The 20,492-nt window shown below is 33.7% G+C and overlaps 1 protein-coding gene across 1 annotated transcript in view; it reads right to left on the bottom strand.

Annotated features, from left to right (window-relative positions):
- Nucleotides 1–1,947: 1,947 nt before the first annotated feature.
- The window catches only part of LOC143386822 (roundabout homolog 2-like), a 132,711-nt gene continuing 114,166 nt past the window's right edge, over nt 1,948–20,492 (bottom strand). Inside the window, 1 exon segment of the mRNA XM_077108543.1 lies at nt 1,948–2,099. Within this exon segment, the coding sequence (XP_076964658.1) occupies nt 1,948–2,099 (152 nt within the window).

The following is a 20,492-nucleotide window of genomic DNA, read 5'->3' as shown; positions in this document are numbered from 1 at the left end:
CATTATTTGATTACAATCTGTCTGAGTTATAAGAAAAGATATTTGTGGAACCCAACATAATAGTAGTCATACTTTTGACAGCAATTGATTGAGAAAACTTCAAAATGACAACAAACCTATTTTTAAATACAAGCACATGTATATGAATGCTGATTATCAAACATATAGATCAAAGTTGTTCATCAAAATGTAAGTATTTGACACACTCTGTCTTTCTAAACATCACTGAAGGCTTTCTTTGTCTCTCTTTTGATTCTTGTCAGGCATGGTATTTCTGAGTACATCAAATATTCTGTTGAGGATTATAACCTTAAGGAGCACAGTTTCGAGGGTTCTGATATGTAGTGTGTTATTATTCCTGAAGTAAGAATTTTTAAAATAAAATATTTTCATATAAAGTTCTATAATAATTGCATTTTTTGTAATATTTTTCTTTTCATTGTAATTTTTAATATCCTTCTATAATCCATGAATAAAATTAAATAACATTTTAGAGTATCTGAGCCTTGTACATCATGATGTTTCATTTACCTGAGTTGTATTTCTGAGTGAATATTGACAGTAAACCTATTCAAATATAAGTATTTGAATAAACTTATAATAGTGTACCAGACAGTTGTAAGAGCTTACATCATATACTAAGTATGTGACGTAAGAGTTGCTATCTGCAACAGAAACAAAAATTGCTTGGGTCTTATATTTAGACCCTTACTACCAGAAAGAATATGGATTCAAACTTAGGTCTGACGTACTTTGGGCACATTCAGATTGTCTTTCTCAAGGTCAATGTCAGACTTGTTACTTAGTATGTCTACAGCCAGAACGTGCTGTCTATGCAGGACCATTACATAATTGTATTCCTCAGGTACCCATGTCACGTACTCTGGGAACTGGTGTTTCACACCACTCAATGCTGCACACCATATCTGTCCTTGAATTATCCATCACAGCTTCACAATAACATTCATGGTACCCAATTTATTGCCTTCCTTAAGATTCATAAAAGTGATCCCTGAAAGCTTGCTTGCTTCATAAACTTCTGAGATAATCAGAATAGATTCCTTCAGAGCTAGCACAATTATTATTTTCTGTTTCTTCACAGCAGGTTTCATAACATACCTTGTAATACCTCAGTTCATTATGTCTTTTGCTTGGAAATTAATTGCATCCTAGCAGCAGGAACATCCGTCACCATTGATTATTTTCCTCCCTCTACTTTGTCTCAATTTATTCCAGTCATGTTTGTCTTTAACTAAGATTTTAAATTTTTTTTTAAATTTCTACTGTCTAGACACACCCCAACAGAGATGCACAGTTCCTTCCTCAGTGTGACAACAGAGAAGATATGCTTAAAGGTTTCTTTTCTTTTCAAATTAGAAATATATTGTGATTCAAATTTCTTATACAAAATAATTTCAGCTAGAAAAGATAAGCCCCTCTGACCCATCCTCACCACCACAACCAATAAATGTACATTTAAAATTGGATAAATATTGTAAGGGAACAAGTAGATGTGAAAGATAGAAACATGAGGTTAAGAGAATAATGAGAGAGAGAGAGAGAGAGAGAGAGAGAGAGAGAGAGAGAGAGAGAAAGAGAGAGAGAGAGAGAGAGAGAGAGAGAGAGAGAGAGAATAATTCTATAAAATTGGCCCACTGCGCTGACCCCCCCATCCCCATCTCATGTTTTTTAAGGAGACATATAGATTAGGATGGTGGGAACACGAGGGTAAGAGAATAATTCTATAACATGAGCCCACTGTACTGACTCTCCACATGCTTCCTTTGCCCAAAAGCAATCTGCCTGCAGCCCCTACCTGGCCTGACGAGACAGGAACTATCACATTCTTCAACAAACTGAGGCAGGGGGCCTGGCAGTCAGTGTTGATAATGAATGATGGGAGACAGGATGATGACTGGTTATCACTGGGTTGCTAATAGAAAACCTCTAGGGGGAATCACACTTCCCAGCTGAAAGGGTTGCTAACCCCTCTGGGATCTGACAGCATTTCCTGACAGAAATGATTACCCCCTGTGCTGCTTCTTCCTGTCTTAGGCACTTGTACACAAGGCGAAAGAAGGTGAAGCATTCTGGGGAACCTATAAAAGAGCAAGACATACACGCTTTTGAGGGCATACAGCTCTTGGCCCCACTTTTTTCCAGAGAAGTCTGTCTCTGTCCCTTTCTTAAATAAAACTTGTTTTCTACACTTGCCTCAGCATTTCTTGGGTGTTTAATCTTCAAAGTCAGTGGAAGGAAGACCAGAGGGCTGGTATCAATATTATCAAATTTATGTCTACAGAGATCATTCCCATTTCACTAATACCCACAACAAATGAGAACACCAGTTTCCTGTTTCAGTCGGAGTTCAGATGGGAAAAGAGAAACCTTTCTTTTCTATATTTGGTGTCATCAAGATGCTCCAATTGACTGAATACATTATGTTAGCACCAAATCTTGTTGGCAAGAACTTTATTTGACAACCTCCGCATTCCTCACCCTACCATCTGTTTTCCTTGGTACTTAGTCATGAGAAAAAGAACTGATTTTTTGCAACACCCATATCAAGCTGACCTAATGCCAGATTTCAATTGACTTCAGAGAATACTCAGCCTTTGGATTCCTACACAGGGTGTGCAAAGAAAGATGTGAAAATGATTCAGAGAGAACTATGTAAATGAAGCGGAGTCATCATTGGGAGCAGATGCAGATGAGCTCCTACACTCCATATATAAGCCAGTAAGCTAAGGCCAAAAATTCTCATCATTTGAAACACATTGCAAAATAAGTTACTTTTAGGAGCAGATTGGAAGTACAAACTGACTCTCAATGATGTAGTCTAGTAGCTATGTTTTCACATATCATCCCCTTCCTTTGACAGCAGATGCAAAATGCAAATCAAATTTGCCCTTGTAAATATATCAATAATTACAATTGTTACTGGCTTATTTATCCGTGACTTAATTACAACCAATGCACTGTCTATCATTTCTACCTAATAGCTAACTCCCTTCCTCTTTTTCTAATATCTTCATTCTCTAAACATGTCATTAATTTGCATATGTTCAATGTTAATTAGCACAGACCATACAACATGAATAATAATTTCTCATATGGGATGTGTAATTATCTCAGGTTCTTTCAGTCACCAGCAAGTTAATTAAGACCTTCTATGTCCTCTTGCTGTGCTTTGATTAAGATGTAATTTTGCCTCCTGGGCAGCTTCCACCCCCTTGATTTTGGAATATATGTTTGGAATATATATATATATATATATATATATATATATATATATATATATATATATATATATATATCAAATGAAATGAAAACTCTTCAAAGATTGCACTTTCTGTAGATTAAATATGATTTTAATAGTTTGTTTACAAACTAAGACACAATCTCTATGTTACTGCTGATCTCATGTATGTCTATATCTGAAAATACCTGGTCTCTGAATTTACACATGTATGCACTCTTTCTTACTCCTCATGTTTTTTTTATTTTGTTGTTCATATAGGGGTACTTAAGGAGAGTGAACAATTTTATTATTCTTTATTTCTCTCCTTGAGCTAGTCCAATACTTGGCACATATAAAAAACTCTAGAAGCATATTTTCTTGAATATGAAGGAGAGACATTAACTCATTAAGCATCTAAAAAGCTGTCCTATCACTTGTAGTTTATATTATTAAATAAGTTGTGTGATTCTGTCATATTCTGTGTGAATTACATTATCCTACATGCTAATAGAATTCTCTTTGTTGTTTTTACTCTTGAGTAGAAGCATTTGATCAAAAGATCTACAATTACACAAAAATATTTATCATCCTGACAAAAGAACATTACTATTCCATTCAGACAGCAACCTTTGCAGCTGAGAGTTTCAATAGAGTTTTGAAAAAACAGTTCACTTCAGTTCCAGTCAAGGCATCTGGGGATTTATTGGAAATACTTTCAAAATGGCTAAATTCATATATTGGATAGTGATAATTGTTGTACAAAGCATTTATGATTTTTCTGCAGTCTCAACTACTTCAGATAACTTAGCAATCATCCAGTGTTACTTCATATGAATGATTGCAGCTTTCTTTCAGGCATTCAAGGCAAGCCTCATTGATTCTCTTCATGATTTATTAAGCTAGAGTTCTTTTGTGGTTAAGTGACAGAATTCAGATGTGACTGTAATATCTTTTGTAATGGTTTTTAAAAAGCTTGATGGAAGAATGTGAAGTTTGTATATCACCTAAATTAAGTGTCTACTTAGTCAAACACATGTGACCTGTTTCCAAACAATTTCAGAATGACTCATAGCTGATGCTTGCACCAGAGATAGAATTATTTCACATTAGTATAATGAAAAAATATGCAAACATAGTTTCCATATTTTGTATATTATTTTAACTAGGACTTGGTTGGAAATAAAATATCCCAGTCATAATGACGATGACCTGGAAATCAGAAAGGTTAAAACTGTAAAATAAAAATAACTAAGATAAGTATGTATACACAGAGGAATAACATTTAGAAATTCACTGGGCGATTGTTTGCAGAGGGGTCTGAAAACCAGTAGTGTTGCTCTTCCATTAAGAACAGTAACAAGAAAAGAACTATGAGGATAGATAACAGAAGAATAAAATAATTTTTACAGTAGAACTCAATTATTAGCCTATACAGTTAATGAATAACCCAACTGTATACTGACACACAAGATTATTAGAAATGTAGTCTAAATCAAGAATGGTCCTCAGTGTAGTCAATGAAAAGCCTTGTTACTGGACCTGCTGTGTAAAAAGTCTCAGAAGCAATGGATGACTTGATGATGAAATAATTAATAGCCCTGAGATTGTTTTAACCTACTCCAAGGTTTCAGATTTTGTGGATTTGCTAAATTTACAGGAGGAACTGGCTTTATGAGAGGGGATAGAGGTCCAAAACAAGACCACTTGCTGTATCCCTGCCTCATTGAATTTACGGACTCTTCTCTCCCTAATCCCAGCAACATTATAAAAGTCCTAGGACATTTAAACAGGGGAGATAGTGATGATAAGAATTTCATGGCTATAGGGCATTGTTTTTGTGAATGTATGCAAAAGGAGAGCCTATAGTTTGCTGATATGTTTTGCTTTTTGTTAAACAAAAAGTGCAAAAAAGGTCATAAATTTTCTATTTTGTCTATCAAATCAGAAAGTTGAATATCTGCCCTATCCTGGCAGATTTGAAAAGAAATGGTAAGATATTTTGTAGGCAACCCTCAAGTAAGATTTTTCTGTTGTATTTTTTTTTCATGATTAGCTGGCAGTTACGTGTTTTGAGGAGGAACATCAAAGATAAATTGTTATTTCAGAACATTATATCACATAACAACACTGTTGATGTCAATCTTGAGCACCCGACTGAGGTTGAACTTCACTGTAAAACTGTTTTATTTCTGCCGTTATATACCATGATCTTCAGAGGTTACTTTGGGAATCCCATACTTAAGAAGTAGGGAGTTATGTTCCATCTCCTTAAGGGTAGAAGGAGTGTTTATATAAATTATTTGATTTGCTTCCACATGAGATTTTTCTTTACTGTACCCAATTTAATTATCCATTCATTTGTTCATATCAGTACAGTCTCACATATATTTATTTCATACATTGGTTTATAATCTCATTATTTATTTTGATACTCAAATAAATAATTACATTATTTATTTTTTTAAAGAGAGAGAGAGAGGAGAGAGAGAGAGAGAATTTTTTAATATTTATTTTTTAGTTATTGGTGGGCACAACATCTTTGTTTGTACATGGTACTGAGAATCGAACCCGGGCCGCACGCATGCCAGGCGAGCACACTACCACTTGAGCCACATCCCCAGCCCCACATTATTTATTTTGTTACACAAATTCTTCCAGCTTTAAGATTTCTGTGTTGGCTCTTGTGTTCTTTTAACATATCCCTGAAGTTGCGGGACCAATTTATTTATTTGTTTGTTTATTTATTTATAGCAAGTTCTGGCACAACACTCTAGTAGTGGATTTTAAGAACAATTATGAGAAGAATGGTGAATACCTATGTGCAGTAACAAATGAGGCCAGCCACAGGTATTAAATCCTTTTTAAGTAAACCAAGAGAATTTCTGTGAACTGAACTCAGACTTTTTCCAATGATGTACTTTATTTGTTTCATTATTTCTACCAGAATATGAATCAGATTTTAAGCTTATATATGCCATTGACTGTTACACAAAAAGCTTAAGAAATGCCTTTACCAAATGAAAAATTGAGGGTGACCTTTCAGCTCCAATGCTAAAATACATACTGACTGTGTTTCTTTCAGTATTTAACATAGATAATGTTAGATGAATACTATTTGTCTAATGCCAGTACACAAACCCTTCCTTATTCACATTTCAATTTTCATGTAACTCAAAGCTTTCATATTTTAGAAAACACTGTGTTCTATGTCAGATCCAAAAATCACAGATTATCACAGTTTGATAGTAATCTGCCCATTATATTACATCAATCCTCATAAAATAGTTTCAGTTCTGGATCCTAGTGTATAAATGCGTGTAAATGCTTATTGTATCAGAGCAAAGATAAGGCAGAGAATGAGAAACATACTGTGCTAAGACTGATTCTGTGAAAACTATGTTGAACTTGGTCTTTAACATTCCTCTAAAACCCTGTCTCCTCCTGTGTACCTTTATCCAGTCATGCTCTGACTCCTGCAAATGATTCAGGCTTTAAAAGACTGTTTATCCTACCGCCAATCCCTTCAAGATATCTCAATATCCTATATTTATAGTCTTTTAGTAAAAACTATTCTTTCTTAGAAAACATCTACCTTCTAGGACAAAATTTCTCTCAATATCCTATATTTATAGTCTTTTAGTAAAAAACTATTCTTTCTTAGAAAACATCTACCTTCTAAGACAAAATGCTTTCTACCTTAGTGACATTCAACTATACTTTTTGTGTGCTGAAAATGTTATTGTTGCTTGTTATGATTTCCTGCTGGTTTCAGAAGGTTCTTAACACTATTTATTACTTTGGAACCAGGAGAGAGGGGAAAAGGTACATGTCCAGATTTCTGGCCAGTAGGCTTGTTTTTACACAAATTTCTATGCTCTTTGAAAGGTTGTTAAGTCCTGTGTATATCATCTCACAATTACTGGCTTTCTGGGGTCATGCTTCTTGGTATCAACTGCCTAGAGGCTGTACCCACTCAGAAGCTCATCACAAAAGGTATGCCCTGTGCTTTCCTCTTTTGTGTTTTTCTGTTTGGGAAATCTTTACATAAACCTGGTTGATGGCTCACAGCTCTTCAGTCTTTCTGTTTAATATCTGTTGAAAGCATCCCCTGGGGACTGACCTTAAATGTTCTCTCCATCTAGAGCCAACAGGAAAGATCCTCCTCTTCCTTGTGGCCAGGTTCTTCAAAGAAGTTTGCCAGAGCACGGCAGCTAGAAGACAGCGATCAAAGAACGGTTATTTGTGTATGGTGTATGTAGCTGAGATTTTGAACAACAGAGTATGATACTATGTGATTAGAAAAATAGTATTTCCTCTTCCACCTTAAAATTGATCGTACCACAAATTTGGTAGTGGTTGGTGGAATATGACACTTCCCTTGAATAAAAATCAGAACAATTCAATTATTCCTCTCATCAAAGAGTACACATAAGATACTTAAAACTGCAAATACAATTTCAACTAAGTTTTTCAAATTTCCAAGCTCCACATGACAACCATATCTTCAAGATTTACTCAGGGGCACTGGTACTTTTGCAGGGTGAGATGTGTGCTGGACGTGATGGTCAAAGTCATTATCCCTTTTAAAAACATTCTTTCAAAATATAGAAGCAACATCAATTATGCATAAGATTAGAAAGTTAGAGAATTTGTAGACAATTGAGTTTGTCTAAGTTTGAAGCAAATGAAGAAATTTAAAACATAAATCAAATAATTCCAACATCTTTTTCTCACCCAGCTTAAAAGCTTCTAGAGACTCTTTACTGTCAAAAGAATTATGACCAATTTGTCTAAGAAATGAGAATACAAGCATAATGATTGAATTCCTCCCTAGAATCACTTTCAACATGACATTGCTTCTATCTCTTTCTATATAGAAATGCTTGCAGTTCTCATAACTGACCCCACTATTTCAATGCTGTCATTTTTCTACCATGTTATATTCTCTCTTTGGAATTTATTTATATTAATCTAACATAGTAATTAAAATTCTTCATTTATTATTATTGGGTATATAGAGGCTCACCTCTATCATTGCATTTTCTTTCTTCTTTTACATTTTTTTCTTTGCTTTATCCAACAAGTCTAGCAAAATCTATAGCACTTACTAAACACAAAGCAAATACTTTTTGAATGGATGATTTCACATAGACCATAACTGCAAAAACATCAACTAAGCCCAATCTTATGAATATAGGAAAGTATGTCATCATAAAACTAAATTATGAAGGCAATGTAACACAGGTTAATAATATATACATAAATATATGTAATCATGTATCTATATATATATATTTATATCAATAAGTAGATATAACTAGTGACAATAATACCTGCAGTACATTTAATAATGTCTTACAAAATACATACAACTGAAATATTAGAATGTGATATTATTTGGAAATAGAGACTTTGAAGATATAACTAGTTCAGTTACAATGAACTCACAGAATCGGAGTGGATATTAAATCCAATGCATTGTGTCCTTTGAAGGGAACAGGAGATATGGAGTCATAGAAGAAAGAGGCCAAGTGAATATGGGGCAGAGTCTGGTGTGACAACACTGTAAACGAAGGAACACTGAGGACTTGATGAGTGCCACAGTCCAGCTGCGGCAAAATAGCGGGGCGGGGTGGAGTTTGGGGGGGACGAACAACTTGTGTAGACTGATACAGCAGGAGTAGGAGCCATTTATTGTAAGACAACAGAGGTATTCATACATTCCACACAGCTTATCTTAATTAGCATAAACTAGATACAGCAGTCAACCAATAATAAATCTCCACACTTATTGGCTCGCTTGCTCCACCTCACAAACCACTCCCCCTGGCATTTTGCAAGGCGCCATCCAGACTTGTTTACAGACTCTAACATTTCTCTGGCAAAATGCCAGGCGCCATCCTGACTTGTTTGCAGACTCCAACAGATGAGAAATGGCAAAAGCTAAGAAAAGAAAAGGATCATTCCTCCAGAGCCTTCAGAGGGTGTGTGGCCATGCTGATGCCTTTATTTTGACCTCTAGACTCCAAAACCATGGAAGAATTTTTCAAGGGCTCTTTTCCACTTGAAGCTCTGAACAAAAATAATAATAAGCCACTCAAGTAAACTAAGTGAATATATCAAAGGAAAAAATGACTTGATGTAGTGCTAGCCCATCCATATCCTTCCTTCTTGATCTCTATTTTTTTTTATTTTTTATGCAAAATTAAGCAAATATCTGCCATGGCTCTTAGCTTTTTCATATGACACACAAACATTTAGAAGTTATTATTTATTATTTGCTTTTGGAGAATTAAAATAGTCATCAAATATTTACACTTATTTTCACCCCATATTTTAATTCATTCTTCTACTACATGAAATCGTCTAGGATCATATCTGTTTGTGTATAATTTTACAGATATTCATGTAACTTTCATATTAAAAAGTTGTTGAAGAATTACACATCAAAATTACAATCAAACTAAAACTCCAGATATATTCATGATTCTGGAAAATCAATTTATTCAAATAAATAATTTGACTTCAGTACATTTTGAAATTAGGTGTAGGTAGAAAAAATTAGATGATTGAACCCACTCTATAGAGTGTTTTTATAGAGGAATCAAAGTACAATAAGCTTAGTCTAAATTTTTAAATAATTAAAAGAGTTCACTTCAATTGAGTTTAGAAGATTAGTATCCAATATCATTTTAAATGACTTGGAAAAAAAATGTCCCTAATCACGTGTGATGAAGATGACTTTTTTTTTCATTTTTATTTTCTATTATTAAGAAAAATTCAGGGGGTTGTTATTTATATTTTTAAAAAATATTTATGTATTTATTCTAATTAGATATGACAACAGAATGCATTTTGATTCATTGTATACAATTGTTGCACAAATTTTATTTTTCTGGTTATACATGATGTAGTGTCATACCATATGTGCAGTCACACATGTACTAGGGTAATGATGTGCATTTCATTCCACCATCTTTTCTGCCCCCATGACCACCTTTCCCTCCCCTTTACTTAATCAAATTTCCTCCATTTTTCTCAAACCACCCCCCCCACCACCACCACTGATAATGGATCAGCACACACTTATCAGAGAGAACATTAACCTTTGGTTTTTGGGGTTTGGCTTCTTTGCTTACCATGATATTCTCCAACTCCATCCATTTCCCTGAAAATGCCATAATTTTATTCTCTTTTAATGCTGAGTCATATTCCATTGTGTATATATACCACAGTTTCTTTATCCATACATCTATTGAAGGTCATCTATGTTGATTCCACAGTTTAGTTATTGTGAATTGAGCTGCTATAAACATTGATGTGGCTGCTACTAAAGAATGCTGATTTTAAATTCTTTGGGTTTAAACCAAGGAGTGGGATAGCTAACTCAAGTAGTGGTTCCATTTGAGGTTTTCTAAGAAATCTCCTACTGCTTTCCAGATGGGCTGCACCAATTTGCAGTACCACCAGCAATGTATGAGTGTGCCTTTTTCACCACATCCTTGCCAATACTTGTTATTTGTATTCTTGAGGACTATCATTCTGATTGGCATGAGATGAAATCTTACAGTAGTTCTGATTTGCATTTCTCTAAGTATTAGAAATGTTGAACATTTTTTTCACGTATTTGTTAATTGATTTTATGTATTCTTCTGAGAATTGTCTGTTCAGTTCCTTAGCCCATTTGTTGACTGGATTGTTTGTTTTGTTGGTGTTAAGTTTTTTGAGTTCTTTATATATCCTGGAGATTAGTGCTCTATCTGACGTGCATGTGGCAAAATTTTGCTCCCAAAATGTAGGCTTCTCTTCATCTCATTGGTTGTTTATTTTTTTGACAAGAAGCCTTTTAGTTTGAATCCATCCCATTTATTAATTCTGTTTCTTGCACTTCTTTAGGAGGCTTGTTAAGGAAGTCAGAGCCTCATCCGACATGATGAAGATTGGGGCCTACTTTTTACTCTATTAGGTGCAGGGTCTCTGGTCTAATTCCTAGGTCCTCGATCCACTTTGATTTGAGTTTTGTGATTGGTGAGAGATAGGGGTTTAATTTTATTTTGCATATAAATTCCCAGTTTTCCCAGCACCATTTGTTGAATAGGCTATCTTTTATCCAATGTATGCTTTGAGTGCCTTTGTGTAGTATGAGATAACTGTATTTATGTGGGTTTGTCTCTGCATCTTTTATTCTGTACCATTGGTCTACAAGTCTATTTTGGTGCCAATACCATGCAATTTTTGTTACCATAGCTTTGTATAGTTTAAGGTCTACTATTATGATGACTCCTGATTCACTCTTCTCACTAAGTATTGCTTTGGCTACTCTTTGATCTCTTTCCAAATGAGTTTCATAATTGCTTTTTCTGTTTCTATAATGAAAGATCTTGGGATTTTAATTGGAATTGTATTGAATCTGTATAGCGCTTTGGGTAGTCTGGCCTTTTTGACAATATTAATTTTGCCTATCCAAAAGCATGGGAGATCTTTCCATCTTCTAAGGTCATCTTCAATTTCTTTCTTTAGTGTTCTGTAGTTTTTATTCTAGAGATTTTTCACCTCTTTTGTCAAATTGAGTCCCAATTTTTATTTTCCTTATTTTCTTATTTACTTATTTATTTATTTTTGAGGCTAATGTTAAGGGAGTAGTTTTCCTAATTTCTCTTTCAGAGGATTCAAAACTGATTTATAGAAATGGATTTTATTTATGGGTATTGATTTTATACCCTGCTACTTTGCTGAATTCTTTTGCATCTTCTAGGTATAGAATCATGTCATCAGCAAATAATGATAATTTAAGTTCTTTTTTTCTACTTGTATATTTTTAATTTCTTTAATCCAATTGCTCTGACTAGAGTTTCAAGGGCTATGTTGAATAGAAGTGGTGAAAGAGAGTATCCCTGTCTCATTCCAGTTATTAGAGGGAATGCTTTTAGTTTTTCTCCATTTAGAATGACATTGGCCTTGGGTTTAGCATAGATAATATATACAATGTTGAGTTATGATCCTATTTTACCCAGTTTTTCTAGTGTTTTGAACATGAAACGGTGCTGTATTTTGGCAAGTGCTTTCTCTGCATCAATTCATATAACCATATGATTCTTATCTTTAAGTCTATTGATGTGATGAATAAATTTATTGATTTCTGTATATTGAACCAAACTTGCATCTCTGAAATGAATTCCCACTTGATTATGGTGCACTATTTTTAAAAATATATTTCTGTATGTGATTTGCCAGAATTTTGTTGAGAATTTTTATGTTAATGTTCATCAGGGATATTGGTCTGAAATTTTTTTTCCTTGATGTGTCTCTGACTGGTTTTGGTCAGGATGATACTAGCTTCATAGAATGAATTTGGAAGGACTCTCTTCTTTTCTATTTCATGGAGTAATTTGAGGAGTATTGGTGTTAATTCTCTCATGAGGGTTGTCAGGTCAGTGTGGTCAGTCCTAGGCCTTACCTGGGCCTGGGCTCCCATGTGGGTCTGCTGGATGAATTAGTTTCTGTTATAAGTCATATCACCCAGCTCATGTAATTTCTATGGCTTCTCCAGCGAAACAAATATAATTCATAAAATGTATTTTAATGATTATAATACTTAGCATAGCATTTCATGATAAGTCTGACTTTTCTAACAGATTTTGTTCTTGTTGTGCACACATGGCATTGTTGAATGATTTCCTTGGTTGTCCAAACAGTTTGAGCCCACAATAATCCTTTGAATTCTGCCATGCAAATTATTTGTAAGTCAAACATTCCAGATCTTCTTCAGAGATCCACAGTCCCTGAATATACCTAGAGTGGAGGTTCCCTATTTTTCTTCCCATATATCCTTAATTCATCACTTCCTGGTGCCTTCATCTTGAAAAAGTTTCATTTAAAAAGTGTACATTCTCTAATTCATTCCTATAATAACATAATTTTCACACTCAACTTTCTTCTGAAACCCTATTTTTTCTTTCCTTATGTTTTATGGTTAAAACTAATATATTACCTTCTTACATTAATACTACACTGTTCCTTACTTGAAAGACAGAATTATCTGCAATGAAAGCAGCAGAGAACCTAGAAAATCTGTTAAGGATTTGCTGAAATTGTAATTTTGAAAAGGACTGCCCTCTTCTCTTTATCATCTGCCATGTTATGTAAATACAACTTAGGAGACTAGAGTATCAGAAAACTTGTTGCTTTTTTAGCCTAAAGTTATCAAAAATATTGAGGGTATGAGGACACTTTGAAGAAGGCTCACTGATAGCTGGAGCAGTACTCAGTCCTGCTGAGTACTGATGGATAAGGTGTACAGACCAATCCTCCTGTTTAGCAAAATAAAACATAGGACAAAATGTAAACATCATCATAAAAACACATAAGACCCTGTGAGATTATGAGAAACTTGAGGTGTAAAACTTAAGAATGTGATGGGACTCAAAATATGTTACCCCAAAATATGCATGTTGGCATTTGAGAAAAAAGCAGAATCAGAAAGGTCTTTCTCAACTTCCCTTCTTCTCTCTCCTCTGAAGCAGGTCACAAATGCTTCATTCTAGGGGTGCCACCCTTAAACCAGGAGGAAAGTAGTATCCTTATCTCTGAAGACAAAAGGATATAATAAAGAATCTGAATGATTGGCCTCTGGTTTATTGTCATTAGCTAACACCCTCTTGGTTCTCCAATCCCATTTCTCTAAAACGGAAGCATAAAAATAAACCACTTTTCCAGTTTCTTTTGGCTTTCATCTCTTTATCAGGAGTCTCATGTCATATAAAACTTATATTAAATAAATTTGTATGCTTCTCTCTCCTTAATCTATTTTTTGATGAACAAAGGTCACAGAGATAAATCAAACATTTGGGGCTGCTTTGGAAGCATTCGATACATTTTCAGAAATTGCTGAAGTCTTGTCGTTTTTATTATCTCAAACTTTGGAGATACCTTCTCAACAATCTGCTTGTAACCTTCAGCTAGACCATGGAAAGGAAAATGCTGTTTTGGAAGAGGTCATTTCTATGTGCTTGGAAATCACAAAACTTTCATCTCATGTTACAGAAGTTATGTCTGACCCAATGGAATAAGAATTGATTATGTTTCTCTGAAAGTAGGAAAAAGGCTTGAAAATAAAATAGAAGTTAATAATTATATTAAAGTTTCTTCTTATTAATTGAAGTTATAAATTGACTTTAAATTAACTCAATGCCCCGATTTTGAGAAAGGTACAAAATGTATCATTTACTTCTATAAAACCACATGTACCCATATACACTAAATAAATGAAACACAACTCTAGACACAACTGTTTTGTTATTTAATAATCCATAGATCTAAACATAGTACAACCACACAGCTTGTACTAAAAAAAATACTTGTTCAGTAAAAATAAAAATGTTTATGATTATTTTATAAACCATCAAAAAATGGCATCAGACTCATCAAAAGCAAAGGCCATGTAGATGAACTGGCCCATTCAGAGAGCCACTAGCGGTTCCCCACTGGAAGCTTAAAGATGACTTATTGACACTGTTGCAAAAAAGAACATGCATTCATCAGGAATCTAATTTGTTAGAGGTTAATAACATTTACCATTTGACTGCAGAGGTCTGTTAGCATAGAATTTAGAAAATGTATGGATAATTCAGACACTGATGAAAGGGAAGCTAAAGAATGCCAAATTCAGGTGTTTCTCCTTCAATGAGAAATTTCTGTGAAGAAAAGATTATAACAAGGTTCTGAGTATAGCTATCAGGAAAAGGATGAAACTCTACAACAATCACATTTTCTCAAAATCAGAAATGAGACATGGCATGCCATTAACATTTTCACATTTTGAAATAGGGGTTTTATTTATTTTCTGACATTCTGTTGAGAAAAGATTTGGTCTCCAATTTCTCCCCCACATTACAAACAAGAAGGTGCTCTTTAAAATGCAAAATGGGAGTTGAAGCTAATAGGATTCCAGATTTATGCCTTTAACAATTTAACAATTAGCAAGAGACATCAACCATACTGGAGAGATCTGTACAAGTAATTTATATCATTTTCAATGGCTTCCAAATAAAATATCAAGAAACATTTTCAAAACTGCAGAATCAATTGATTTCAATATAATACTGAAAGTCCACAGAGGCAGATAATATATTCAATAACCTCTCAAAACTTTCAATTGTAATTATACACTGATTTTGGAAAAGCAATACTAATACTGTCCTCTGATATTAAAGCATATTAATAGTTACAAGTTAACATAGAAAGAGAAACAGTCTGCCATAGCAACTGACTGCAATTACTATTCAGCACTGTGACCTGGCACTACTAAAATTTTGCTAAGCAAACTCTATTGAGTATCTGTCTTAAAAATGCTTCAATCAATAATAAAAAAAAGTTTATTTGACTTGTAATCAGATTCTAATTCTACTTTCACTTTTTCTACAGGCTAAATAGTTACAATTAACCACTGATTAATGCTGTAGTTATTGAGAAATTAAGGCATTCTTCAATTTTCTCCACAAACCCAAAGCAACATTTAGTTAAAATATATTTCATTGTTGACAGGAAAAGTAAAATGGTAAGCAAATGTTTTCTAAAAAGTTAAATGATCATTTTAATCTCACTCTCTAGTATAGAGAATTTGAACACAGGGCTTGACACAAATTTTAAATATAGTTCTGAAAAAACTCAGAACTATATTTAAGTTCATTAATAGTTTTTCTCTAATTTATTTCATGCTTTAAGAGTAAATTTCAGAATTATTTTATTCTAACAAGAAAATGAATTTGAATCATTCAAGATACTTATTTTTTACATAAATAATCTACAATAATCAAGACAAAATATTTGTAGAAACTGATGCAATCTTTAAAATAATATATTTAATTTAATTTCCATTACATTTTCTTTCTTCCATAATTTATTTAATTCCATTATTTGCCTTAAGTGTTAAAGTTACTTTGGCTGGGGAAAAGTGAAGGGGAAAAATGTGGGGGATTTTGAATCTCAAGTTTACCTTCAGAAACACCAACTTTAATTATCACAAGAAAATGTGTAGAGCTGGCTCAATTACTAGAGAAAGATCATAATTTTAAGATAGTCTTTTTATTTTAACCTTTATAAACTTGGGTTGAGTTAACTGCTTCCATGCAGATTCATTATCTAATTTATGTCACAGGTTTAGACGAATGGTTTATGAACAACATTCTTTAACACCAAATTCTCTTTTCACTATTAATTTCACCTTAATATCTATCTTTATAGAAGTTCAATTCAGGGCACAGTATGAGAACATGGTTAAAACCAACCTTCAGGACTAAATTGATAATGTATTATATATAGTGTGTTTATTCTGTTATTTTGTTTTTCTATTACTGGGGATTTGAACCTTGAGCCTGACGTAAGCTGGGCAAGTACTCTCTACCACTGAGCTGCTTGCCCAGTCTAACATTTAAATTTGCCCTGTAAAGAACAAGCAAGTACAAAGATAGTCTTATACATTTAATCTTACACATTTATATTTATTTAGCAATTTCAATGGATTATCCTGTCCACTTCTCTCTGATTCTAAGCACATTTTGACTCAGGAAAGATTCACACTTGGCATCCTCTCATATTCTTATGTCACCTTCATTCTTGGAGGCTTCATTCTATGAAGCACCTATGGCCTTCATTCTGCTTCCTGGTACTCAGAATTCTGAGTAACAACCACCGAGCAGTAATTTTTTTCTACCAAGTGTTGTTTTTTCTGACTGCTGTAAAAATTCCTTACCTTGCTATTATTCTTATGGAAGACAAATATTATTTCTCAGAGATGTTAAATATCTTGTTCAGAGGTCACATGTCTAGGGAAATACGGATCAATACTTTTCAAAGATCATCATACCTCATATTCTGAACACTTTTTGCTTTCACACAATCTTTGTTTTTGATTAGAGGGAAGGAATGGGTTAAACACATGCTTTATAAATATTAGTATGCATATTCTTAATGGGTACCATATCTATGGTAGAATATATAAGTAGAAACTCTGGAATTTTGCAGTGTCCAATCTGGGATACAACTTATGGTGGCCCTCATGTTGATGAAAGTAAGGGAACATATTGTCTAGATTTCACATTTGACAGTAATTAATTATTGAAGTTGATCAAATACGGAGAAGGAGACATCAAGGATGATTCCAAAACTAATTCTAGAAGGTGGTTTTAGTCTTAACCATCTTTAGAATAGGGACATGACACATCTGCAGTGGTAACTGCAGAAGGGCAAGTGATAAGTTCATTTTCAGATGCATTGGATTTGAGGTACTCAGGATACCTGCCAGTAGAGATATTTAGAGAGTAAAATGGATGTCAAGTAGTTCAAAATATGGTGCTGGGAAATAAGATATATATCTCTCTATATCTCTCTCCAACTCTCTCTCTCTCTTTCTCTTTCTCTTTCTCTCTCTCTGCCTCTCTCTCTCTCTCTCTCTCTCTCTCTCTCTATATATATATATATATATATATATATATATATATATACAATCTTTAAAATAATATATTTACTTTCCACTATATTTTCTTTTTTTCATAATTTATGTATATGTGTGTGTGTCTGTGTGTGTGTGTGTGTGTGTGTGTGTGTAGAGGGAGAGAAAGAGAGAGAGAGATGAAGAAGGAGAGACAAAGGAGAGACAGTGAGGGAAGAAGAGAGACACTTATCACTGAAGTTTGTTAATATATATTACTAGTCAATGTCAGAGAAGTAAGAATTGAAATTGTGCCTGAAAACAAGTTATGGTGGAAAAAGAACACAAAAAACAGAATAGCAAAAGGTGAGTATTGAGGAAAAGATAATTTCATGCTGTGAAAAGTAAAAGGAGTCCCTAGAAAAATACTAATCAACAACAAACTTAAGCCCATTACAATTATGCAGACATCAGTGAATGGAAGTCTTCAAAGCAGAAGATGCCAACACTTCTACAGAATTATACTGAGGAAATAGAGGATAAGTTCTGACAAACAGTTGTTGACTGTCATGAAAAGGAGCTCACTGATGAAAATGAAAGAAAATAGACACCTACTCAAGGAAATCTATACTACCAGCTTGGCTTTCTCATTCAGCTAAGGGACTTTTTCCTCACACTAGACTCAGTATAGTCACCCATTTTAGTCAGTGCCTCAAATATTTGCAAGCTGGTTATATCATCATTTTCTGTGCATTTTTTTTTGTAATCTAGAATTCACTGAGTTACATTCCCAGACTATTTTTATTTTCATTTTATTCTATTTTGAGACAGCTCTCTCTAATTTGTTTAGGGCCTAGCTAAGTTGCTGATGTCAGCCTCAAACTCATGATCCTCCTGCCTCAACTTTCCAAGTTACTACAATTCAATCTGCAGGACTAAACCAAATGAATAAACAACAACAACAACAAAATAGAACTCACCACACCTACCATATCTATGCACAAATTATTCCAACATTGAAGGGGACTGGGTTTAAAAAGTAGCAATTAGACGGAAGGAAGGGAAGAAAGAAAACAGAGAGAAAAAGACTGGAAGAGAGGAGAAAGAAGGGAGGATTTCTTTTATTCTGTTTCTCTTTTCTATGCTCAAAGGGAAGGTGAAAAACAAAAATCAAAATTACCTTGGGCTGGGATTGTGGCTCAGCGTAAGCATTCACCTAGCACGGGCAGGACCTGGGTTCTATTCTCAGCACCACATAAAAATAAAAAAGGCATTATGTTGTGTCCACCAACAAAAAAGATTGCCTCTCTCTCTCTCTCTCTCTCTCTCTCTCTCTCTCTCTCTCTCTCTCTCTCTCTCTTTTAAAAAAATAAAAGAACTTTTATTGATGCATCGCTCTAAAAATAAATTTATTGATCATTTTTACTGTATACTTACCACATGAAAATGTAAGCTTGAAGATAGTAGAGATTTTTGCCATTTTGTATGTTTTGTATTTCCAGTACCCTAGATTGTACCAAGTCAGGGTGGTACAAACTTCTGGTGACTTTAAACTTCCAAGGGCCAAACACCTAGATTATTTGAAGAATTTTTAATGTTTATTTCACCATATGCGATTATGTTTACTAACTCTGTTTAGAGTCAAAATTCCTGCATACGGAGGTTCACCATCATATTTGATGTATTTTTATGTACAGAATTTGTGCGTGTGCTTACAAACATGTCTATCACATAGTATATAATAGGATTCCACATGAATACACTCCTCTGCAAGCATATGTGTCAAGTATAAAGAAAAAACTACCCACAAACTAAAGGCTAATAAGTTAGAACATCAGAAAAGATTAGAATTAGGTGTAAATTTAAAACATACTTTAAAGTGTAGCCACAAAGCCTTTGAGTGTTAAGTATTTTTATGGCATTGCTGAGATTTGGGGCCTTAGATGGATTCTAAGCCTAATGGTATCTGTTCTAAAATTGTCTTCAAAATTAGCAGATATTCAGATACAGATTGCATATTTATCTTTTATCAGGAACCAAATCTGGAGATTTTACTTATTTCAAAGAAGTAAAATTAAGAACCACTGATGAATGCCCTCATACAAGTAAGAATGCCCTTATTTTTCACTCCCAATCTTTTTCATCTACTTAAAAAACACAGAGAGGCTACGTACATGCTTCATACTCTAGTAAGACTTTTACAATATAATAACAAAAAGATACAAACCACTCATGTCCCATAGGTTATAGTCTGCTAATATCTAACTGTTCTAAAATATCTAGTTTGGACCAGACTTATACATATTTTCATCACCTCTGATTTTATTTTACTGACATTCAAATCAAATAATATCCCAATGAATTCAAATTTATTAACAGAAAGATAAAAGCAATTCTATTTCATGTTTATGAAAATGTATTTAAAGAAAATTGAATCATACATTTTTATTATGTGGTGTAATATCATACATTATTGATTGTCAGTTTTCCTTTTACTTGTTAATATATGCAGCATTTGGTTCTGATATTTTAAGTGTTTTGCACATTTACAAAAATAAAATAGTCAGCACTTTGAAGTTGTTGTGCTACCCAACCTCATCCTAATGCAAAAGAATAGTAAGTTTCTTCTTGCAAATTAATAAGAAAAATATATTTAAAAAGCCAAAATCATTTGAAACTTTTCTTATTCCCTTTTAGGATTCACAGTGCTTCTTTACATTTTCATGAGTTTTATTTTTATTAAATATTTAAAAATCTTCAAATCAAATCATTTGATGCTGAAATAATTTGTTCCCTTCATGTACTTACTTTGTTAAACTTCTT

Source organism: Callospermophilus lateralis, unplaced genomic scaffold, assembly GCF_048772815.1.
Source record: "Callospermophilus lateralis isolate mCalLat2 unplaced genomic scaffold, mCalLat2.hap1 Scaffold_890, whole genome shotgun sequence".
In the NCBI taxonomy this organism is placed as follows: Eukaryota; Metazoa; Chordata; class Mammalia; order Rodentia; family Sciuridae; genus Callospermophilus; species Callospermophilus lateralis.
This window is presented reverse-complemented; position numbering and strand designations above follow the sequence as displayed.